The sequence below is a fragment of the Schistocerca serialis genome, chromosome 5, assembly GCF_023864345.2.
Source record: "Schistocerca serialis cubense isolate TAMUIC-IGC-003099 chromosome 5, iqSchSeri2.2, whole genome shotgun sequence".
In the NCBI taxonomy this organism is placed as follows: domain Eukaryota; kingdom Metazoa; phylum Arthropoda; class Insecta; order Orthoptera; family Acrididae; genus Schistocerca; species Schistocerca serialis.
Window position 1 is genome coordinate 625531072 of NC_064642.1, and position 25563 is coordinate 625556634.

At 43.8% G+C, this 25563-nt stretch overlaps 1 protein-coding gene and 1 non-coding gene across 2 annotated transcripts in view; one reads left to right on the plus strand and one right to left on the minus strand.

Moving 5' to 3' along the window:
* Window positions 1-404: 404 nt before the first annotated feature.
* The window catches only part of LOC126481382 (trypsin-1-like), a 112956-nt gene continuing 87797 nt past the window's right edge, over window positions 405-25563 (plus strand). The window contains exon 1 of the mRNA XM_050105096.1: window positions 405-582. Coding sequence (XP_049961053.1) covers window positions 478-582 — 105 coding nt within the window. The 5' untranslated portion in view covers window positions 405-477. The remainder of the gene's footprint in view (window positions 583-25563) is intronic.
* Window positions 10729-10802, minus strand: Trnat-ugu (transfer RNA threonine (anticodon UGU)). The gene has a single exon. It is a non-coding gene; the product is annotated as a tRNA-Thr (tRNA).

Consider the following 25563-nt stretch of genomic DNA (forward strand, 5'->3'; position numbering starts at 1 on the left):
ATGGTCGTGATTTAAATAAACAGCCTTCAGACTGGTGGCAGACATTATTCAACAGTATCCTTTAAAGTAACAGTGGCAGAGTTCAAGAGCATCCAATACGGAAAAAAATCGCAAAAATTTCCCGAATTTTTTCTTTCGCTGGCCTTTCGACTCGTGTGGTAAAGAGCATCGCTTGTTTCTTGTCGCTTCCCGCCTACGAGGAAGACGGTATGGCTGCGACATGGCAAGTAACGTGGCAGTTATGCAAGGATCAGATAGGTGTAGAAAGGCCGACCCGGCACGGCGGCGCGGTAGTGACCTCCTCCACGGCCGCGACCGAGAAGGTGCGGACGGCGCGCGGGGTGGGGGCGGGCGCCGGCAGCGGCAGGTTTCCCTCTCCGGCGGAGAAAGCGCTGGCCTCCAGCCGCGGAGCCTCCAGTCGCCCGACAGCCGCTCCGGCAACGGCCGACGACTCCAGCTCCAGCGACATGTAGCGAGATGCGACGCCGCGCACTACTGTTGCCGCTGCTGCTACTGCTGCTGCAGGCTCTCCCTGCCAGCTGCGCCACCGACCACCAACACCAGGACTCAGCTCCAGACAACGTGAGTATACCGGTGAACAGCTTCTGCCGCTGTCGTACAACATCGATCGTTATCACGGATACTGATCCCGTTTTTCCAAATTCCCTAGGAAGCAGCTGTCAATTACTACACTGTACGTATTATTGTTTATTGTTTTCCTTCTTCTGCTACTACTATTAGTGGAAATACCACCATCATCAAGCGCTCACAGTCGGCGAGACATCTCCGCTCGTGAGATTGAAAGATTGCGTATGTTAAACAAAAAAAAAAAAAAAAAAAAAACAATTTCCAATGGTCTGCTCTTATGTAAATGTACTTTTGAGAAAATCTGTATTCTGCAGTTGCTCACAGAAAACCAGTTTTAGGCAAGTGATCATCTTCAAGTCACGAATTACAATCACATCAGTTTAAAGAAAGGTTCCTGTCGTCAAATAGATTAACTACTTTTAGTTGCAGCATCTGTCACATAGAGGTGCATCGATTATCTCATACAATTTTCATCAATCACCATACGCAGAAACTGGCAGTCCATAGCAGTATTCAGCATACTGTCTGTGCAAAGCAGTCTCATGAATAAGGACTGAAAACAATTATGTACTTGACGCCATGGAACCTTCCTTTAACCTTGTATAATGTTAACCCGTGACTAGAAGATGACCTCTTGACGGAAAATTGTCATATGTAAATAAATATAAAGTACAGCACTTTATAGTGGTGCCAAAAAGCAGTTCTTTAAACATAGATACATCGAAGCTGAGCAGCACTTTGTCCGACATTTTTTCAGTGAGTAAACACTATCCTTAGCAGGACTGCAAAAATCTCGTATACTTGTCATTGGGCTCAAAAGGTTTCCAAGTCATATACTTCCTTAACTGTTGGTCGAGGGCAATCAGAAGGAGGCCAAATCTGTTCAATACCTCAACCAAAAGTATGTGGACACTTATTAGTCGACATTAATACAGAGCGTGTCCACTGTTCATCTTTATGGCTGCTTGAACTCTGCTGGGGAGACTTTTAATGAAGTGCTTCATTATGCGTCGAGTCTTCCTTAAGAGCAGAAACCAGAACAGGCAGTGCTGTTGAACGCTGGGATATGGAGACAATTCAACGTTCTAACTGACCCCAAAGCTGTTCTGTTGGATTTAGCTTGAGACTCTGTCTACGCTAGTCCATATCAGGAACGTTATTGTCCACAAACCATTGCCTCACAGATGCTGTTTCTTGACAAAGTGCGTTGTCACGCTGGTAAAACAATTATCGTCTCCGAGCTGTTCCCCTACTTTACGCAGTACACAATTCTGTAAAATGTGTTCATATCCTTCGACATTTAGCGTTTTCTTAAGGGCTATAAGAAGATAGCACACTAACCACGTATGACAGCCCTGTACTGTAACACCACCTCCCACATACTTCACTGTTTGTACTACACATAATGGTAGGTCACGCCGACGGGCTTTCGCCAAACCCAAACTCTTTCATCGGGTTGCCACTAGGTATAGCGGCATACATATCTCCAAATCACTCGTTGGTTGGTTGGGTGACTGGTTGATTTGGGGAGGGGACCAAACAGTGAGGACATTGGTCCCAGTGGGTTAGGGAAGGATGGGAAGGAAGTTGGCCATACCCTTTCAGATCACTCGTTTCCAATCCTCCACTGTCCAATAGTCTCGCTCTTCATACCACCTCCAGCGTCGCTTAGCATTGATTACAGAAATGTATGGTCACCAAATGTATCCCATTGTTTCAACTCCCTAGGCAAAGACACTATGATAGCTGGGCTGCTGGTAGTACTTTGCAACTCAGGAGTCATTTGTTCCGCTGATTTCATGTAATTTTATACAATCACCTTCCACAAAGCTCGACGCTTCTTGTCTGTCAGTGCATAAGGTCTCCTTAGTCACGGTAAAGCTGTGGTTATTGCTTCGTGGTTGTTCTTCCGCATTCCGTTTCACAGTCACACCATCAGCGCAGACTTGGCAAATTAGATTGGTTGAAATGATCCTGATGGATTTGTTACTCAGGTGGCATCAAACGACTAGTCCACATTCGAAGTCGCTGAGCTCTCCTGACGGATCCGTTCCGCTGTTAATGCTTTTCTACTGTTGGTACAAGTCTCCCCGCCCCCTTTTATGTTGGCGGTTTCGCCTCTCGTGGCATCCAGGGGTCAGTTCCGAATTACAAAGGGGTGCCCGGCCGGTGTGGCCGACCGGTTCTAGGCGCTACAGTCTGGAACCGTGCGGCCGCTACGGTCGCAGGTTCGAATCCTGCCTCAGGCATGGATGTGTGTGATGTCCTTAGGTTAGTCAGGTTTAAGTAGTTCTAAGTTCTAGGGGACTGATGACCTCAGAAGTTAAGTCTCATAGTGCTCAGAGCCATTTGAACCATTTGAACAAAGGGGTGTCCGAACACTTTTGATCAGATAGTGTAGGTCGAGCAGTCGGTATTTTAAATATGTCAGTTTTCCCGTAGCCAAAGCACCGTTGAGGAGAATCGTACTGTCCTGATAAAAGGTGACTTCTTTCTTTTTTTTTTTTTAATGTAAGCATTTTCCCAGGCTTGTTTTCAACAGTTTGACCCAAGGGATTTCTATAGCTGTTGTCAGGTACTGTTTTACAAGACAACCAATAGGAAGAAGCCCATTTTGCATTCCACAAACCATCAACCGTGATCTTTAATCTTCGCAGCAGTTGAATATTCTGCCTTTTTGGAATGAAGACCACAGTCTTCACCAACAGTTTAGACTGACAGCGTGAAATTATGGGCCCATGTCTCATTCACAGTAACAAATCGTTACATTTACCTTTGGCTAGGTGGCATCCCTATTTCTCATTGTTAATTCTTCTTGTTAAAAATGTATCGCACTCTTTTTACTGAGATCCCTATGACGTCAGGTATTTTATACAGCTTATGAGCCGAAAACCGTTATTATACCATCTGTAGTTGAAGTTTCGGGAAGTACTTCTTGTTTATCATCTCCAAGAGAAGTACAGCTGCAGTTACACAGCCCAGTCACATTAATGTGACCATCTCCTATGTTCGACGTAGACATGCAGTAACAGCTCACAGGCGGCAGGTCATCGCTCTAGCAGAGGAGGGTGTATAAAGCGTGTCGGGATGACGCAGACAACAGTGCAGTCGTTGTAGTGCGGAAATGAAATGATTTATCTGACGTCGAAAAGGGTATGAACATTGACTTTCAGGTCAAGGATGGTTGTAAACTGTGTCTTCTCAACGAGCGTTCAGCGAACCTCGCTGAGCCCGCCGCGGTGGTCTAGCGGTTCTAGGCGCTCAGTCCGGAACTGCGCGACTGCTACGGTCGCAGGTTCGAATCCTGCCTCGGGCATGGATGTGTGTGATGTAATTAGGTTAGTTAGTTTTAAGTAGTTCTAAGTTCTAGGGGACTGATGACCACAGATGTTAAGTCCCATAGTGCTCAGAGCCATTTTTTGAACCTCGCTGCGTATGGGCCTCCGCAGCATGCATCCATGCTGACTGCTATTCATCGGTGACGAAGACTGGAATTTGCACGCCAGTAACGCAACTGGTCGTCCATTGAGTGGTGACAGGTAGGCTTGGATGACGTTTTATGCTCTACCTGACAGACGGCCGTTGGTGTGTTTGAATGAAACATCTAAAACACTGTGCAAACAGGAGGGAACGTTTTCGTGAGTGATCTCATCATTCTGGAAGGCACAATGGATCAAGAATGCATATCTTCTTGAGGACCATGTTCACCCTAAGTGTTTTTCCTTTCCACGATGACGTCTATCAGCAGGACAATGCAACGGGTCACGCAGCTTGCTGTGTACTTGCGTGGTTCGTAGAGCACCAGGATTGGTTTACCGTACTGCTCTGGCCACCAGACATCCCAGAATTTAAAACCAATTGAGAATCTGGGAGACCACCTCGGCAGGGCAGTTCGCGCCATGGATCCTCAAACGCTGGCCACAGCACTTCCGTCGGCATGGCTCCACATCCCTACCAGTACCTATAGAATCTAGTTCACTCTATTCCTTCACGTCCTGCGCTACCAAAGGCGATTATTCTAGCTTTTGACGGTTGGTGGCGTTAATATGACTGTCCAGTGTATTAGAGAAATCTCTTCACGTCTAGTACAGTCCGCTAATTTCGGCTTCTACGTCTATCTTTTGCTTATCAATACACAAAGATTACTCAAAAGAGGAAAATTACAGCAGCGTACGTGCGAAAATGTATCGGTTGCAGAGGAAGAACTCAGTGAGTTCGGATACATTTGAATTTAGCCAATAAAGCATAGTGACATGATATTAACTGCTTATAAAACTTCACCAATATTTAATATTTTTCTGTTGGTGATATATCGTCTGAAGCAATTCATTATGCTGGGTGTTTCAAAGTCTCTGCGACAAACATCTATGGGTAATAGACCACGTCATGGAAAACAACTTTTGTTACAGTCAAAATGTTCGCTGACGGTTCCCAGCGACACTGGCTATCGTTTTGTTATTCCCCTGACAGGCGGCAGGACGTAGGCACTCTGCGACGTTTGTAAGCAACGTGTTTTTCCTGTCATCCAGTCATGTGAAATATCTTTCTCCGCTTAAGATACTCATTTTTATATATATATTTATTTATTTATTTAGTAAATCACTATCAGTTTACTGTAGTAGGTAGCGAGGAGCACACCCGGTTAGTAGACCCAGCTAGTTCGGTGAAATCTTGTCGCCCCAGGCTCTACGAATACTAAAGGATGACTTGCGTCGCTGGAAAGCGCCAGAGAACATTTTGTTTCAAACAAAAGTTGTTCCCCATGACATGGCCTTTCACCCCTTAATGTTTGTCGGAAACACTTTGAAACTCCCTGCATAGTGCACCACTTCCTCCATTTGCACAAAACACACAAAATGACAACTTTAAGAGAAATATATGAACAAGACTATTCGTCACAATTACTTAAGACCTCGCCATCTACACAACGTTAAACTGCACACTTCGTTCTGTTCTCAGATCAGTTTTTCCACTTGATATACGTTACTGAACCTGCCACCACAACCTAGGTCGCTCATCATCATCGTCATTATTCGTATAGCACACAAATGCAGTACATTTATAATATGTAAAACAAAAATAAATAGACTAAATATTAGTATCTAGGTTTCTAACCCATTCCAACACTGTGACATTGGCGTATATAAAATCATTCCACATGCCCTTATAGCATCGTAGGAAGCACTGCTCTCTTATATGTCTGACAGATTGTTTCAGCGCACCACGGTAACAATGCGGAGATTCCACAATACCCCATTTATAGAGTGAGTCAAAGCATCGAGCACGTTCCGTGCGAATTCTATTCAGTTTGACTCACAGTTTCCTGTCAAGCCCGACACCCACAGAATCAGAATTATATCTCTCGAACTATTTCAGTTCTCGGTCATTTCCGATGTACTGGCAGTTCTTGTTCCAGAGATCTCTTACTTTGGTGTTACTTGTAGTTAGCTGTTCAGCGTACAACAGCGGGGGGTGTCTCTAACGAAGCCTATTTCTTTGGGAGACGGGTATGTCGTGATGACTGGGTAGTTCATTATTCTCTTGTATATCGTGGTAATCTCTAAGCAGGGTTTCAGTCCTGCGAATGCATGGCGCGTAGATATTGCTTAGCAGGGGAAGCCAGTAGACAGGAGTTGGTGTGATTGTACCAGAAATCATAGGCATCGTGTTGTTGAACTGTGTATTGTGTCTCCATCGAAATCCTCCAGATCGTGCCACACAACCTCTCAATGATGCCGTTGCGAGTCTTTATCTTGGCTGTTGTGTTTCCCATATATACAGGATGTTACAAAAAGGTACGGCCAACCTTTCAGGAAACATTCCTCACACTCAAATAAAGAAAAGATGTTATGTGGACACGTGTCTGGAAACGCTTAATTTCCATGTTAGAGCTCATTTTAGTTTCTTCAGTATGTACTGTACTTCCTCGATTCACCGCCAGTTGGCCCAATTGAAGGAAGGTAATGTTGACTTCGGTGCTTGTGTTGACATGCGACTCATTGCTCTACAGTACTAGCATCAAGCACATCAGTACGTAGCATCGACAGGTTAGTGTTCATCACGAACGTGGTTTTGCAGTCAGTGCAATGTTTACAAATGCGGAGTTGGGAGATGCTCATTTGATGTATGTATTAGCACGGGGCAATAGCCGTGGCGCGGTACGTTTGTATCGAGACAGATTTCCAGAACGAAGGTGTCCCGACAGGACGACGTTCGAAGCAATTGATCGGCGTCTTAGGGAGCACGGAAAATTCCAGCCTATGACTCGCGACTGGGGAAGACCTAGAACGACGAGGACACCTACAATGAACGAGGCAATTCTTCGTGCAGTTGACGATAACCCTAGTGTCAGCGTCAGAGAAGTTGCTGCTATACAAGGTAACGTTGACCATGCCACTGTATGGAGAGTGCTACGGAAGAACCAGTTGTTTCCGTACCATATACAGCGTGTGCAGGCACTATCAACAGCTGATTCGCCTCCACGGGTACACTTCTGCGAATGGTTCATCCAACAATGTGTCAATCCTCATTTCAGTGCAAATGTTCTCTTTACGGATGAGGCTTCATTCCAACGTGATCAAATTGTAAATTTTTACAATCAACATGTGTGGGCTGACGAGAATCCGCACGCAATTGTGCAATCACGTCATCAACACAGATTTTCTGTGAACGTTTGGGCAGGCATTGTTGGTGATGTCTTGATTGGGCCCCATGTTCTTCCACCTACGCTCAATGGAGTACGTTATCATGATTTCGCACGGGATACTCTACCTGTGCTGCTCGAACATGTGCCTTTACAAGTACGACACAACATGTGATTCATGCACGATGGAGCTCCTGCACATTTCAGTCGAAGTGTTCGTACGCTTCTCAACAACAGATTCGGTGACCGATGGATTGGTAGAGGCGGACCAATTCCATGGCCTCCACGCTCTCCTGACCACAATCCTCTTGACTTGCATTTATGAGGGCATTTGAAAGCTCTTGTCTACGCAACCCCGGTACCAAATGTAGAGACTCTTCGTGCTTGTATTGTGGACGGCTGTGATACAATACGCCATTCTCCAAGGCTGCATCAGCGCATCAGGGATTCCATGCGACGGAGGGTGGATGCATGTATCCTCGTTAACGGAGGACATTTTGAACATTTCATGTAACAAAGTGTTTGAAGTCACGCTGGTACGTTCTGTTGCTGTGTGTTTCCATTCCATGATCGATGTGATTTGAAGAGAAGTAATAAAATGAGCTCTAACATGGAAAGTAACCGTTTCTGTACACATGTCCACATAACATATTTTCTTTCTTTGTGTGTGAGGAATGTTTCCTGAAAGTTTGGCCGTACCTTTATGTAACACCCTTATATTAAGGTCGAGTGTTATATCAAGATTCTTGGAGTACTTGTTGTGTCGGAGAATACTGCCATCAAACTGCACTTTGCCGAGGTCGTAACGCATGTCTGTGCGGTGACGATCGACTAGGAGGTAACGGATTTGAATCTAGGTGGTGGTTGGAATTTTCACTGCCAGTGTTTGGTCGGCTAGAAGAGGAGGATTCACAAAGGTACCACAAAGCATATGCACGGCCAGACAGTTTATCTGGCGTATACACAAATCTTACTTGTGAATCTGTTTGTCTATTATTCTAAATCGCATCAAAATCTCTGTAGTAATTTCTGAGACCAACTTTCACATACAGAAACAAAAATTAATTTAGTAATATGTACTGAGAGATAAGCAATATATTAATCGACAATAACAGTATACCATTGAGCCATTGGCGCTCAAAATTACTTCGTGTTGTTTCACGCCAAGAATTCATTATCTACCTCGTTAATGTTTCTGAAAATTCATTAGACGTTTTCGCTGCTATAACAAAGAAACACTATAAGGAGTACACGCCACGCTAAATTCACTTTATAAAAACTGACTGGCCCGAACGCACTACAAACAACAAGAATTATTTGAATATGTTGCAATCATAATTTTGAACTACGTTTCATCTTGGCATCCGGCTTGCTAGAACGTATCACAAAGGGAATTTTCCTCGTACTTCTGTCGAGTGATTTGCAATAAATTCGACATCCTCCGCGACCAGACGTTACGAGCCCAGCGAAAAACTTTTACCCACTCAACAACCCAAGATTTTGCAGTTGGTGATGGACGAGTCAAAAGTCTGCCACATGTAAGTCTGGTTAATCTTGCTTTCTGAAACTTCATCTATTAACACCAGCGGCTCACCCCGACCTCACATTGGTAGAACTAAGTGCCGGACGGGTATGATGAAAGTACAGCAGTGTGAGCAGTAATTTTCGTATGGCAAAAAAACTTGGTAAATATTATAATGCGTTAATGTGAACCGATTTACGCTGAAAAAAAAAAATCCGATTGTACCCTCTAGCTGCAAATCTGGCGCTGTGAATGGAAGAAAGACGTATAGAAATGTTCCCATATGCAAAGCATGAGGAACGGGTCGTGAGCAGAAAAGATAGGAAAAGTGAGAAAGGCACAATGCTGATTTTATTCTTACCCGCTACTTACACAATTTGTTCAATATGAACACCCGAAACGGCGGCGAGATGCTGTATTTGTAAAATGACTTGATCAACAATCTGCAATCTGAGAAACGTCTTCCTCTATACTGGCAGTGAGATCAGGTAGAGACAGAACATTTTCCTAGTAAACGCTTTCTTTTAGATATCCCCAAGAGTCAAAAGTCACACTGATTCACATTAGGTCATCTTGCTGTCGAAGCATCTGGAAAACCTATGTAAATAACACGGTCTTGCACAGCAGCTTTAACCAGATCTTTCACTGGGCGAGCGACATGAGGTGTTCTCCCGTATTGCAAGGAAAACATTGGTTTGCGCACAGTTGTGCTCTTCCAAAGCACCAATCACCTGCTGTACAAAGTGGTCTCGAAACATACAGACTTCACGGTACACCTTCCAGACTCTCTGGTTGCGCCGGCAGGGGTGGCCGAGCGGTTCTAGGCGCTACAGTCTGGAACCGCGCGACAGCTACGGTCGCAGGTTCGAATCCTGCCTCGGGCATGGATGTGTGTGATGTCCTTAGGTTAGTTAGGTTTAAGTAGTTCTAAGTTCTAGGGGACTGATGACCTCAGAAGTTAGGTCCCATAATGCTCAGAGCCATTTTGAACCCTCTGGTTGCGTTTTCTTCAAAGAAGAACGGACCGAGAGTAAAAGTGCTTTGGCATCCCGCCAAAAATGTTCAAATGGCTCCGAGCACTATGGGACTTAACTTCTGAGGTCATCAGTCCCTAGAACTTAGAACTACTTAAACCTAACTAACCTAAGGACATCACACACATTCATGCCCGAGGCAGGATCGAACCTGCGACCGTAGCGGTCGCGCGGTTCCAGACTGTAGCGCCTAGAACCGGTCGGCCACCCAGGCCGGCACCCGCCAAAAAGTCACATACGGCGATTAGAATGACAATGCCTAACTCGCCGTTTAACTGTACCTCATATTTCGCTTTTCTGTGAATTCGCGGCACCCTTTAGTGTAAATTGTGCCTCCTCACTCCACAGAACACTGCCCGATCACATATCATAAACTTCAATACGTACCAGAAACCGAAGAGCAATAATGCAGAATGTTGCTGCGGATAACGTGGTGTCAGTTGCTGCACCGTCTGGTTCTTGTTCGGGTACCAGTGGAAAATAAATCGAAAAACTTCCCGTACTATTGACCATGGGATGGACAATTCTCGTAACATGCGCAAGTCGTAACATACGCAGGCACTATGACAACCCGGAGCACGTGCTGTACGGTCAGTTACAGCAACTGCAACCTCTTCAGTAACTTCCAAAGGGAGAGGACCCGATCCTCTTACAGGCGCCACACCGAGATCACCTTTGTTTTCGAATTTCATTATCATCTGCTTTCATCGATTTAGTGACATCGGCCCTTTTCTCAGGCCTTTCAGTCGACGATACTATGTCAGTGCAGCACTGAAACCGCTGCCGGTCACATTAAACAGTTTCACTACAGCGCACGTCTCTCTTTTCAATAGCCATACTGTGCACTCACGTCACGGCTTGTCGAACAACGGCATGGATATATATACTAAGATAGTATCTGTTTTTTCGGACATACGTCAACGGGGACAGTTGAAAATGTGTGCCCCGACCGGGACTCGAACCCGGGATCTCCTGCTTACATGGCAGACGCTCTATCCATCTGAGCCACCGAGGACACAGAGCATAGCGCGACTGCAGGGATTTATCTCTGGCACGCCTCCCGCGAAACCCACATTCACAACGTATTGTCCCGCACTACATTCGTAGTGCCCCCGCCCATTATACTCATTACTCGCGGTGCGTTGCCGATTCCCGTAAGAGTTCGGGCACTGTTTGTGCTTTCGCACAGAAGAAGAAGATGGTCAAGTGGCCGGGGAGCCTTAATTATATACATACTAAGATGGTTCAAAAATGGTTCAAATGGCTCTGAGCACTATGGGACTGAACATCTGAGGTCATCAGTCCCCTAGAACTTACAACTACTTAAACCTAACTAACCTAAGGACATCACACACATCCATGCCCGAGGCAGGATTCGAACCTGCGACCGTAGCGGTCGCGCGGTTCCAGACTGAAGCGCCTAGAACCGCTCGACCACTTGGGCCGGCTACTAAGATGGTATCTGTTCTTTCGGACATGTGCCAGAGATAAATCCCTGCAGTCGCGCTATCCTCTGTGTCCTCGGTGGCTCAGATGGATTTCGGTCAGAGGGTTAGCTGCTCTCTGTAATAAAAAAATAAAAAATAAAAAAAACTGAGTACACGGAACAACAACCAACCTGAACGTGTGTCATCGGACGTCCGCCACGAACAAATTCAACGAACAGTATAGAACAAAATGAGATTAAAAAAAAAGAAGAAGAAGATGGATAGAGCGTCTGCCATTTAAGCAGGAGATCCCGGGGTCGAGTCCCGGTCGGGGCACACATTTTCATCTGTCCCCGTTGACGTATGTCAACGCCTGTAAGCAGCTAAGGGTGTTCATTTCATTGTATTAGCATGGATGTCATACTGTCGTACAAACGGTGTACAGCGCCACCAGATTTACACTTGGTGTCCAGAAGTGGAACAATTTTTCTTTCGGCGTAAATCGCTTTTGCATGAACGAAGTAGCATATCTCACAATTTTCTCAGCCAGATGCGTCAGTAGCTGCACTTTAATTATAGCCAATCAGTACTTATAGCCGTAAGATTTATTTATAATGCAAACAAACATTCCTCGTGAATTAGTCCGTCTAATAGAAAAACCTAACACTAACCTTCACATAAAGACACAAAAACGCGGCGGGGTATCAATTTAAAATATGCGGCGACCTGTGGTTCAAGCAGCGGAAAGTTGCGGTTAGCATCGCTGATTGGCGTGCTGCGGAGTTCAAACCTAAATCTCAGGCATAGGGCTTTGTAATGCGGGCAGCCACAGCCGTTAAACTTCATAATGAATGGAAGTAAAATGAACCTCAAGGTAGCTGTACTTGGTGTTTATTCCGACAACTGGTTTCGCTGCATTAAAGCAGCATCCTCAGGTGAAAACAGTGCCACATTAACGCACCACAGATGCCCCCGACGGTCATAGTCGAAAATCAAACCCCTGAAGAGGGGTAGTCGTCAAAATAGACACGACATCGGGGTGAATAGTGCGGTGGCAAACCTTTGGCAGTTGCAAGGGTGCTGAAATCGCTTTAGAAGTGATTTGAAACAGCCACTTAGTCCTATTTTGGAATTTCATTTAATACTACAACACAGTTTTCTTGGATGTCATTAACTGCGTCGAAGCGGTGTCCATTCATTGCCAACTTCACTTTGCGGAACCACTACAAATCGGCAAGGGCCAAATCCTGCGAATACGGCGGATGATCGTGGACTGTGATCCGTTTGTTGGCCAAAATCTCGCGCAAGGTCTTGGCTTTATGGGCGGGAGCTACCAGGAACCTGCCCATCGGTATTCCGGTCGAATTCGATGAATTCTCGCTTACAAGCCACCAGAATTTACTGTCTGCCCTTCTCATACAGACTCCCTGTGATCGACGAAAACTGTTAGCATTGACTTCACACTGTTCTTCTGCAAGCGGACTGGCTTTGGTTTCGGCTTCTGTGGACTCAACTGCCACTTTTTAAGAGGCTCGTACTGGAAACAGCATTCTCGTCGCCAGTTAATATCTATTTTGTGTAATCAGTATCAGTCTGGGCTCGTTGTAACAGGTCTTTGCAGTATTGGATCCTGCCCTGGTTTTCATCACCTGAAAGTGCGTGCAACACAAACCACGCACAGCCTTTCTTTTTACCCAAGTCCTCGGCCAGAATTGTGTGCACAATAGTTTTCCATATTCCTGACAGCTCTTCGAAGAGTCGTGCAGAAACACATGTATCTGATGTAATGATGTCGGCTATTTCTTGCACATTTTCGTCTGTGCGACTTGTTAGCGGCTTTGATGCTCGTAGCACGTCCTTAATGTCCTTCATCCCGTCATTAAATAGAGCATACCACCGAAAAACAGTTGAACAACTTAAACAGTCATAAGCATAAACACATTTCGTCATATCAGATGTTCCCTGGCGTGATTTGACTAACTTAACATGATGTTGCCTCGCTGCTCCACCACCACTTTCCAACGAGTACCAGACAGGTACTGCTACATTCTCAGTCAGGTTGCCGATCACCTTCTATACGGCTGTTCTTGAAACCCAAGGATCGCAATGCCGCAACTCTCCACGAGATAGCATTGGAGTTTGGAATTTCATACAACCAGTCCTAGCGGAGCTGGGACGCATTGCGTACATCCTCTCTACTTCGGTCCTCATCAGTTATTTTTGTTGCCCAAACAGCTAAACTCATCTACTACTTTTATTGTCTCATTTCCCGATCTCATTCTCTTCGCATTGCTGATTTAATTCGACTACATTCCATTGCCATTCATTTGTTAATATTCATCTCATATCCTCCTTTCAAGATATTATCCTGTCCGTTTAACTGCATTTCCAAATCGTTTGCCTTCTCAGACAGAATCGCAATGTCACAGACAAAACTAAGAGTTTTTATTTCCTCGCCCTGAACTTTAATTCATTCTCCAAATTTTCTTCTGGCTTCCTTTATTTCTCGCTCAAAAGTACAGATTGAATAACACCGGCGATAGGCTACAACTCTGTCTCACTACATTGTCAACTACCGCTTCCCTTCATTCTCAACCATCGCTTCCCTTCGAGTCCCATAACTGCTCTCTGGTTTCTCTACAAGTTGTACACTACTGGCCATTAAAATTCCTACACCACGAAGATGACATGCTACAGACGCGAAATTTAACCGACAGGAAGAAGATACTGTGATATGCAAATGATTAGCTTTCCAGAGCATTCACACAAGGTTGGCGCCGGTGGTGACACCTACAACGTACTGACATGAGGAAAGTTTCCAACCGATTTCTCATACACAAACAGCATTTGACCGGCGATGCCTGTTGAAACATTGTTGTGATGCCTCCTGTAAGGAGGAGAAATGCGTACCATTACGTTTCCGACTTTGATAAAGGTCGGATTGTAGCCTATCGCGATTGCGGTTTATTGTATGGCGACATTGCTGCTCGCGTTCGTCGAGATCCAATTTCTCTTAGCAGAATATGGAATCGGTAGGTTCAGAAGGGTAATACGGAACGCCGTGCTGGATCCCAACGGCCTCGTATCACTAGCAGTCGACATGACAGGCATCTTATCCGCATGCTGTAACGGATCGTGCAGCCATGTCTCGATCCCCGAGTCAACAGATGGGGACGTTTGCAAGACAACAACCATCTGCACGAACAGTTCGACGACGTTTGCAGCAGCATGGACTATCAGCTCGGAGACCATGGCTGCGGTTACTCTTGACGCTGCATCACAGACAGGAGCGCCTGCGATGGTGTACTCAACGACGAACATGGGTGCACGAATGGCAAAACGTCATTTTTTCGGATGAATCTAGGTTCTGTTTACAGTATCATGATGGTCGCATCCGTCTTTGGCGACATCGCGGTGAGCTCACATTGGAAGCGTGTATTCGTCATCGCCATACTGGCGTATCACCCGGCGTGATGGTATGGGGTGCCATCGGTTACACGTCTCGGTCACCTCTTGTTCGCATTGACGGCACTTTGAACAGTGGACGTTACATTTCAAATGTGTTACGACCCTTCATTCGATCCCTGCGAAACCCTACATTTCAGGAGGATAATGCACGACCGCATGTTGCAGGTCCTGAACGGGCCTTTCTGGATACAGAAAATGTTGGACTGCTGCCCTGGCCAGCACATTCTCCAGATCTCTCACCAACTGAAAACGTCTGGTCAATGGTGGGAGAGCAACTGGCTCGTCACAATGCGCCAGTAACTACTCTTGATGAACTGTGGTATCGTGTTGAAGCTGCATGGACAGCTGTACCTGTACACGCCATCCAAGCTCTGTTTGACTCAATGCCCTGGCGTATCAAGGCCATTATTACGGCCAGAGGTGGTTGTTCTGGGTACTGATTTCTCTGTATCTATGCACCCAAATTGCGTGAAAATGTAATCACATGTGAGTTCTAGTACAATATATTTGTCAATGAATACCCGTTTATCATCTGCATTTCTTCTTGGTGTAGCAATTTTAATGGCCAGTAGTGTATACAACCTTTCGCTCCCTGTATTTTACCGCTGCAGTCTTTAAAATGTATTCCAGGCAGCGTTGACAAAACCTTTATCTAAGTCCACAACTTAGCTTTGCCTTTCTTTAATCTAGCTTATTATATAAGTCGTAGGGTCAGAACAGCCTCTTGTGTTCCAAAATGTATCCTGGAACCAAACTTATCTCCCCCAATGTCGGTTTCTAGCAGTTTTTCAGTTCTTCTGTAACGATTTCGTGTCAATATTTTGCAAATATGAAAGTTCTGTAATATTCGCACCTATCGGCACCTGCTTTTTTCTGATCTTTAGTTACTACAATCTTCTTGAAGTCTGAAGGTATTTCCCCTTCCTCGTGTAGATTTCACACTGGGTGGAATAGTTTTGTCATGGCTGGGTCTCCCAAAGCTATCACCAGCTCTGGGGGAATGTCGTCGACTCCTGGGCCTTGTTTGGGATTAGGATTTACAGTGCTCTGTCAAATTCTTCTCGCAGTATAATGTATCCCATCTCATCATCTACTTCCGCTTCCCCATTCTGCAATTCTGCCTTGAAATTAATGTCCCTTGCGCAGCCCCTCTATACATTCCTTCCACCTTTCAGCATTCTCTTTCATGTTTAGTGCTGAAAGAAAATGTTATTTCCTATTAACTTGACTGTCTGCATACTGCCTTTGAAAGTCCTTGGAAGAAACCCTTCATTCAGAGACATTGTCGATTGCCACTCGATACCGAGTATCCCTTCTTCTTCTGTATTTTCGTGTGAAAATTGTTGATGTTGGTGAATCTGACAGTTTAAGAAACAAATCAGGCACAATCTTGCACCCACAGATTTTACACCTAACTTTACGTGGGGGTAGTGTTTGGATTTGCTCCATATTCCGCATTCGCCGAGCTTCAGCTTCCTATCTTTTAAGATGCTAAGGACGAAGGTATCAATACTGCTTATTCGTGTTGTCTCAGGATTACCCCGACTTGTCATCCATATTTAGACTTTTCATAAATTTCCTGAATCTTTTTAAGGCGAAAACCGGGGATGGTTTCATTAAACGGACATTGATGATTTCCTTCCCAAAAGCTTCTGCAACCGACTGCGTTTCGTTTGCATCTCACCGGGTCACCTTCATTTTAGTGCTTTATTGAGAAGGGCCTACCGAGAGTAGTGTCCAAAGCAAGTGGAGGAAACAAGGTTTCTGTTTTCCACTTCTCTTTCAGATGTGCAATGTTCCGAAGAAATACTTTCATCGAAGGATAAGTGATTTACCTCCTACGGTGGCGATTTTGTATTCTTAAAGAGGGGTTCATGGAGAGGTTGTACGACACTGTTTTTCTGAAAGTTCATAGTCAGGCCAAATTGCTTGTGAACACTCTTGAAACAGTTGACTGCAGTTTTTCACGTATTTGGGCTGCAGAATCATTGAAATCATCTCTGTTATCTGTACGAGTTTGACCGATCTATTTAAGTGAAGTCTAGCTAGTTTAAGAAGTCTTCTGTCAGCACATTATTTAATTTCAACATTAACGTTGTTTGTAGATTATGTCTCTTATAGCATGGCCAATAAAAATGGGGCCGTGAACGGGGGTATGAGTACGCAGTCTGTATGAGACCTAACTCTTGACCAGAATATTCTCGGAGATGTCTATTTGATTCGGAATTTGACCAATAATACTGCAAGGAGTTCTTATATCAGTCTTACAAAATACGCAGGGCACACAATAAGCCTACAAACCATCCCTGTCTCATCTCTAAGTACGATGGCAAAGGCCTTTTCTAGATCATATTGCACTAAGAAGAGAGGCTTGCGTTATCGTTAACATTTCTATTACATGACACTTTGTGTGTAGGCCATCCACAGTCTAAATATTCCGTTTCGAATAAAAAAGGATCGCTGTGACTGCTAAAAATTTTTATTCAAGGACAAGAACGGTTTCACATACTATATATGCATTATCAGGTGTTTGTTGTTATTCCATAGAAGCAATCTGCTTAAAAGAGGAAATAGTGCTTTCTCCGGTTTTAAACAGATCGCTTCTCTGAACTGACTACAGGTAGCTGACAATGCAAATATAGTTCACGAAACCGGTCGTGTATTTGAATAAAGACTTTTGTAGTCGCAGGGGTCCTTCTTATTCAACATTTTGGTGCAGTTGTCTGGCACAGACTATCATGCCAATGGTAACTCTGGAGTAGCGGAAGCCACGGTGAGAGGCAGGGAATAGATTTTAGAAACTATTCCGAAACCTGTTTAGCAAAATTCTTGCAAAGATATTTCCCGTTATGGAGAGCAAATTTATATTCACAAATGTTCAAATAGTGAATCACTACCTATGTCTCTCTTTTCTTTGTCTATGTTGTGATATCTTTGAGCGAGAACAAATCCCACCTCTGGTTTAAGGGATGTACAAAGTTTCGTATATTATAATTTCCCCTGCGTTTCTGTCTTACAATAATGATGAACTATGAATAATTAGGATACCTGTCGCAACGAATAGATACGGAATCAGAGTTGGTGTTTGACTTCTGTAACTGAGCACTGAACACTGTTTACTAGGCACTGATTGCCAGTTTAACGAACAGAGAGAACATTGGTCATTACCTGCACATTTCCAGGGTGTACTCGTGCTCAATCGAGGAAAAGTACGTTTTTAATTTTGGTGTACGTGCCTTTAGATTGTCCTCCATTTTTAGTTTATGACATGAGCGACTGTGGGTATCCATTGTGCTGGCAATGGGTTACCCATATAAAGGTATACGTTACCACGTTTTCGGTCCACAGGAGTCATCGATGGGTGACGTAATGGGAGCAAACAGTAAACATTTCCAGTTTTGTCAACAGTGAAGTCGCTGTCCATTGTTTTGAATGGATTTCTTCTAAGAATTTTGAGTCTGTCGTTTTGCAGTTTCGCTTAACCAAAGTTTTACTGGATATGGCACTAATAGTCTATGAAGGTGGAATGGCAAAGCTTCTCAAAATTATGAATCACACGAGGGCACATTGTCTTAGGAGCAAATAAGCTTCCAGTTGGGAATGAAACGTGAGGCTTTTCATTTCTGCCACTCCTACTAGAAACAAAAACGCAAAACTGAAAGTCAGAACTGTATGGCGTGGCTTTACTTTCACTTTTGACCCCATTCACTACTTTCCCTGCGAAACGTGCTTATGCCTAGATTGTCAAACGATTAAGATCGATTATTTGCTCGTGTGTTGTAACTTGTCAATCCCATTTGTATCTATATCAACATAATATGTAAAGATACAAATACTAAAGTAACTGTAACAAGAGGATGAAAAGACACGAAGTGTGAAATAGACGCAGTGTGATGCAAATTAGAAACACGTGACTGTTTTCCGTTCGGTCAAGCTCTCACCTTGTCGGTTGCTTTCTTGACGTTGCTATTCACCAAGGCACTCGTTCCTGTTGACACTTGTGAAGAACGTATAGAATGAAAGCAACAGTAGTTTCTCTCAAGCTACCAATTCTCCCGACAGATCTAAAAATAGGCAAATATTTTCTCTTTATAAACAATATTTATTTCTCAGTTCAGAGTTTCTAACTTGGAATGTTCAGAGCATTTATATCTTCACTGAGATTTCTTTGTTGTGTTGTGGTCTGTTTCCAGTTATGGCAGAAGGTGGAAGACGCACAAGATCACGATGTAAAAACTAAGATGAAAAAATCCTTCACTTGTGCACATTAAATACAGTCACATTGCCGAGATTATTCTTGTGAACAATATTCAAATAGACTTGAACAGGTGCTGTACGCTCTCCTCGTTTTCTAAGATGATAGATGATGGACTTATCTGCTTAAAATTGGTTCACAACACTTTTTTATTAATGGAAAAAATGGAAATAAGCGTATGGAAACGTTGGCCGGGAGGCCGCTATTCGAGGAAGTTCGTTCGCCAAGTGCAAGTCGTATTTCATTCGACACCACATTGGGCGACTTGCGCGCCGCCGATGAGGATGAAATGATGATGAGGACAACACAACACCCACTCCCCAAGCGGAGAAAATTTCCAAGCTGGCCGAGAATCGAACCCGGGCCCGATTGCAAGCACGTTACCAGCGAGCTAAGCATTTTACTTTCTTAGGGGTATGATGTAGGTGTCCTCTATGATCAGTCTATGTCTCACCGGCTGAGGCTGCCTACTCTGCATTTCGAAAACAATTTTATCATTAACATATACAAGCTGCGTTTTATTGGATTAATTTGTGCCAAACAAGAAACACTTGTTAGATTAACGGTAGTACTAGTATCGTTGGTACGCAAAGAAACATAAATGAATGCGTGTGACAGCAATCACAGCTATGAGTAATCACCTTGGGTGTTAACAAACCATTTCAGCTGTATTTAATCCTTTATTTTTACATCACTGCGGGCTTCGTGGCACAAAAAACCAAACTTGACATTAGAAATTTTGAAAGCAAAGTTCCTCATTAACTTAATCTTATTGCGTCACTGACTTTACAACGGAAACGGGGTAGTGCTTATACATGAACAAAGATGACACGTAACTCTAAAATATCAGAACTAATTTGTTTAGAACTATTTTTACTGCCTTATCGGTACTTGAAAAGCATCTCTTATCCAGTATCATAGCTGAGAAAATTTCCGTTTCAGATTTTAAAGTATTCTTCCACCGTTTCTTGATAGAAGAAGTCCATCTTTATAAATATTGTCTTTGACCAACAGTATTAATTTATTTTGTAAACAAGTTTCGGCTTACAAGTCCATAATCAGACTTTAAAGTACGATGATGCCTTTGTAAGTTTGGATCCGCTAAACAAGATAAATTAAAACTTCGTGTTAGATTAAATCTGTGTGTTGTATGTGGATCCGAAACAGCGACCTTCGCCTTTCGCTGGCAAATGCTCTGACGACTGAGCTCTCCAAGTGTGACTCTCGAACCGCCCTCACAGCTTTACTTCCGCCAGTACCTCATCTCCTGCCTTCCATGGTTCAAATGGCTCTGAGCACTACGGGACTTAACATCTGAGGTCATCAGTCCCCTAGAACTTAAAACTACTTAAACCTAACCAATCTAAGGACATCACACACATCCATGCCCGAGGCAGGTTTCGAACCTGCGACCGTAGTTGTCGCGCAGTTCCAGACTGAAGCGCCTAGAACCGCTCGGCCACACCGGCCGGCTCCTGCCTTCCATACTTCGCAGAAGTTCTGCATACCCAGCGGGACTAGTCCTCCTGGAAGAAAGCATACTGCGGAGACTTGGCTTAGCCACAGCCTGCCGGGAAGTTTCAGATCAGCACGCACTCCGCTGCAAAGCGAAAATTCGTTCTGGAAAATAAGTTAACACACACAACATTGTGAGGTGCAAATGGCTCTGAGCACTATGGGACTTAACTTCTGAGGTCATCAGTCCCCTAGAACTTAGAACTACTTAAACCTAACTAACCTAAGGACATCACACACATCCATGCCCGAGGCAGGATTCGAACCTGCGACCGAAGCGGTCGCGCGGTGCCAGGCTGTAGCGCCTAGAACCGCTCGGCCACTCGAGCCGGCCTCACACACAACATTGTGCTTGTCATTTATAAGCGGTATTTTTTATTATGAACTGTAGTACATCTGGAATAGAAAAATGTTTGCCCCTATCCAACAGCAACGGAGTTTACCAGTCTGTTAAATATTCTGTGAGGCTGACGTGATGATTTTTAACTTCAAGATTCATTTCTATTAGCGACAGATATTTGTCTTTGGCCAGTAATTATTTCGTCTGAAACTATAAGAGTACAAACAATACCTTGTCTCAACAGAACTGAAACGTGTCGTTTATTATTCACAATTCAATTTTCACCTCGTTTCTTCTCTAAGAATCCCGTAGAGAATCTTACTATCACACGAATTAAATGAGAGTATCTGATAGCCTCACATTTTCGGCGTCGGGAAGCGCAAACAGAGCCCCATACTGAAACGCGGGCTTGGATGTGCAGTCGGCCCCCTGAAACAGAAAGTAAACACGTGCCCGCTAGTTTCACCGAGTCCAGCCCTCGACTCCTAAAAAGCAATCACAGCCGCGTAACGCAACTTTCTCCGCACGCGACGGCCGTCCCTGCGACCGCAAGTGGGTCAGGGAACGAGTCCGAGCCCACTCTTTTCCTTTTACCTCCGTCAACACTTTTCGTCAGCTTACACCAGGTTTTTCTATTTTGATCCTCCATCAAACTCAGAGCGCGTGGTAGGACCTGTTATGTGTTACTGTCACATTCCTGGTCTAAATGACTACAGACACTTCAGTATGCAATCTTTGTGAAATTACTTGTTACTTGCTAAACATCTAACCACAGATTTGTGTCGCATTATTATATCAATAAATTAGTCATTTTTTCGCCTTGATAAGAAAGTTGACGGAACGAAATTCCATTACTGTATTTGATTACTGCGAGTGTCAATACAACATGGACCATTAGGTGCAATATGCTTGCACAGACTAAAAAATTAAAGCAACATACAGGGTGCTTCATAATAGGAATTTTACTCCGTAACTTACAAAATAATAAGTGCAAGGAATATTTATTTAGATAAGTGAGTGTAAGAAGCTACACTCTTTTGTAGATTTATGAACATAGTTTTCTCAGTTATTTTCCAGAGAGCTCCAACAGCGAACTATATCTTTCTAATATTATCTTCCTATCATGTAGCTGATGTATTTAAAGCAATAGATAACAAATAAATTTAAACCCAGTTTTAAGTACAGAGATAGAAACGTTCAAAGTTTTAGTGCTGCATGGAACATGCCGTACATAGCTCTCTGTGTTCAGACGGATGTTATGGTGGCGGAATGTTCTTTTAAGTGAGGTGTTCAAACGAGTGATTTTCATGACTTCACATCTTAATGTGCCTTATGAACGACGTGTGGGCCATATGAAAATATCTCTGGTGTCAAACTTTCTTAATGCGCCGTTTGCAGTTATGATCGTTTAGATCGTAGAGTGAATCCTTACGCTGCAGTAACCAAGGCAGTTAGGAATGCTCAACTGAACGACCTTCGGTCCGCAATGGATATTTGTGTTGTTGTTGTGGTCTTCAGACCTGAGACTGGTTTGATGCAGCTCTCCATGCTACTCTATCCTATGCAAGCTTCTTCATCTCCCAGTACCTACTGCAGCCTACATCCTTCTGAATCTGCTTAGTGTATTCATCTCTTGGTCTCCCTCTACGATTTTTACCCTCCACGCTGCCCTCCAATGCTAAATTTGTGATACCTTGATGCCTCAAAACATGTCCTACCAACCGATCCCTTCTTCTAGTCAAGTTGTGCCACAAACTTCTCTTCTCCCCAATCCTATTCAATACCTCCTCATTAGTTACGTGATCTACCCACCTTATCTTCAGCATTCTTCTGTAGCACCACATTTCGAAAGCTTCTATTCTCTTCTTGTCCAAACTAGTTATCGTCCATGTTTCACTTCCATACATGGCTACACTCCATACAAATACTTTCAGAAACGACTTCCTGACACTTAAATCTATACTCGATGTTAACAAATTTCTCTTCTTGAGAAACGCTTTCCTTGCCATTGCCAGTCTACATTTTATATCCTCTCTACTTCGACCATCATCAGTTATTTTACTCCCTAAATAGCAAAACTTCTTTACTACTTTAAGTGTCTCATTTCCTAATCTAATTCCCTCAGCATCACCCGACTTAATTCGACTACATTTCATTATCCTCGTTTTGCTTTTGTTGATGTTCATCTTATATCCCCCTTTCAAGACACTGTCCATTCCGTTCAACTGCTCTTCCAAGACCTTTGCTGTATCTGACAGAATTACAATGTCATCGGCGAACCTCAAAGTTTTTACTTCTTGTCCATGAATTTTAATACCTACTCCGAATTTTTCTTTTGTTTCCTTTACTGCTTGCTCAATATACAGATTGAATAACATCGGGGAGAGGCTACAACCCTGTCTCACTCCTTTCCCAACGACTGCTTCCCTTTCATGCCCCACGACTCTTATAACTGTCATCTGGTTTCTGTACAAATTGTAAATAGCCTTTCGCTCCCTGCATTTTACCCCTGCCACCTTCAGAATTTGAAAGAGAGTATTCCAGTTAACATTGTCAAAAGCTTTCTGTAAGGCTACAAATGCTAGAAACGTAGGTTTGCCTTTTCTTAATCTTTCTTCTAAGATAAGTCGTAAGGTCAGTATTGCCTCACGTGTTCCAACATTTCTACGGAATCCAAACTGATCTTCCCCGAGGTCGGCCTCTACCAGTTTTTCCATTCGTCTGTAAAAAATTCGCGTTAGTATTTTGCAGCTGTGACTTATTAAACTGATAGTTCGGTAATTTTCACATCTGTCAATACCTGCTTTCTTTGGGATTGGAATTATTATATTCTTCTTGAAGTCTGAGGGTATTTCGCCTGTCTCATACATCGTGCTCACCAGATGGTAGAGTTTTGTCATGACTGGCTCTCCCGAGGCCATCAGTAGTTCTAATGGAATGGTGTCTACTCCCGGGGCCTTGTTTCGACTCAGGTCTTTCAGTGCTCTGTCAAACTCTTCACGCAGTATCTTATCTCCCATTTCGTCTTCATCTACATCCTCTTCCATTTCCATAACATTGTCCTCAAGTACATCGCCCTTGTATAAACCCTCTATATACTCCTTCCACCTTTCTGCCTTCCCTTCTTTGCTTAGAACTGGGTTGCCATCTAAGCTCTTGATATTCATACAAGTGGTTCTCTTCTCTCCAAAGGTCTCTTTAATTTTCCTGTAGGCAGTATCTATCTTACCCCTAGTGAGACAAGCCTCTACATCCTTACATTTGTCCTCTAGCCATCCCTGCTTAGCCATTTTGCACTTCCTGTCGATGTCATTTTTGAGACGTTTGTATTCCATTTTGCCTGCTTCATTTACTGCATTTTTATATTTTCTCCTTTCATCAATTAAATTCAATATTTCTTCTGTTACCCAAGGATTTCTATTAGCCCTCTTCTTTTTACCTACTTGATCGTCTGCTGCCTTCACTACTTCATCCCCCAGAGCTACCCATTCTTCTTCTACTGTATTTCTTTCCCCCATTCCTGTCAATTGTTCCCTTATGCTCTCCCTGAAACTCTCTACAACCTCTGGTTCTTTCAGTTTATCCAGGTCCCATCTCCTTAAATTCCCACCTTTTTGCAGTTTCTTCAGTTTCAATCTGCAGTTCATAAACAATAGATTGTGGTCAGAATCCACATCTGCCCCAGGAAATGTTTTACAATTTAAAACCTGGTTCCTAAATCTCTGTCTTACCATTATATAATCTATCCGATACCTTTTAGTATCCCCAGGATTCTTCCAGGTATACAACCTTCTTTTATGATTCTTGAACCAAGTGTTAGCTATGATTAAGTTATGCTCTGTGCAAAATTCTACAAGGCGGCTTCCTCTTTCATTTCTTCCCCCCAATCCATATTCACCTACTATGTTTCCTTCTCTCCCTTTTCCTACTGACGAATTCCAGTCACCCATGACTATTAAATTTTCGTCTCCCTTCACTACCTGAATAATTTCTTTTATCTCGTCATACATTTCATCTATTTCTTCATCATCTGAAGAGCTAGTTGGCTTATAAACTTGTACTACTGTCGTAGGCATGGGCTTTGTGTCTATCTTGGCCACAATAATGCGTTCACTATGCTGTTTGTAGTAGCTAACACGCACTCCTGTTTTTTTATTCATTATTAAACCTACTCCTGCATTACCCCTATTTGATTTTGTATTTATAACCCTGTAATCACCTGACCAAAAGTCTTGTTCCTCCTGCCACCGAACTTCACTAATTCCCACTATATCTAACTTTAACCTATCCATTTCCCTTTTTAAATTTTCTAACCTACCTGCCCGATTAAGGGATCTGACATTCCACGCTCCGATCCGTAGAACGCCAGTTTTCTTTCTCCTGATAACGACGTCCTCCTGAGTAGTCCCCGCCCGGAGATCCGAACGGGGGACTTTTTTACCTCCGGAATATTTTACCCAAGAGGACGCCATCATCATTTAATCATACAGTAAAGCTGCATGTCCTCGGGAAAAATTACGGCTGTAGTTTCCCCTTGCTTTCAGCCGTTCGCAGTACCAGCATAGCAAGGCCGTTTTGGTTAATGTTACAAGGCCAGATCGGTCAATCATCCAGACTGTTGCCCCTGCAACTACTGAAAAGGCTGCAGTCCCTCTTCAGGAACCACATGTTTGTCTGGCCTCTCAACAGATACCCCTCCGTTGTGGTTGCACCTACGGTACGGCCATCTGTATCGCTGAGGCACGCAAGCCTCCCCACCAACGGCAAGGTC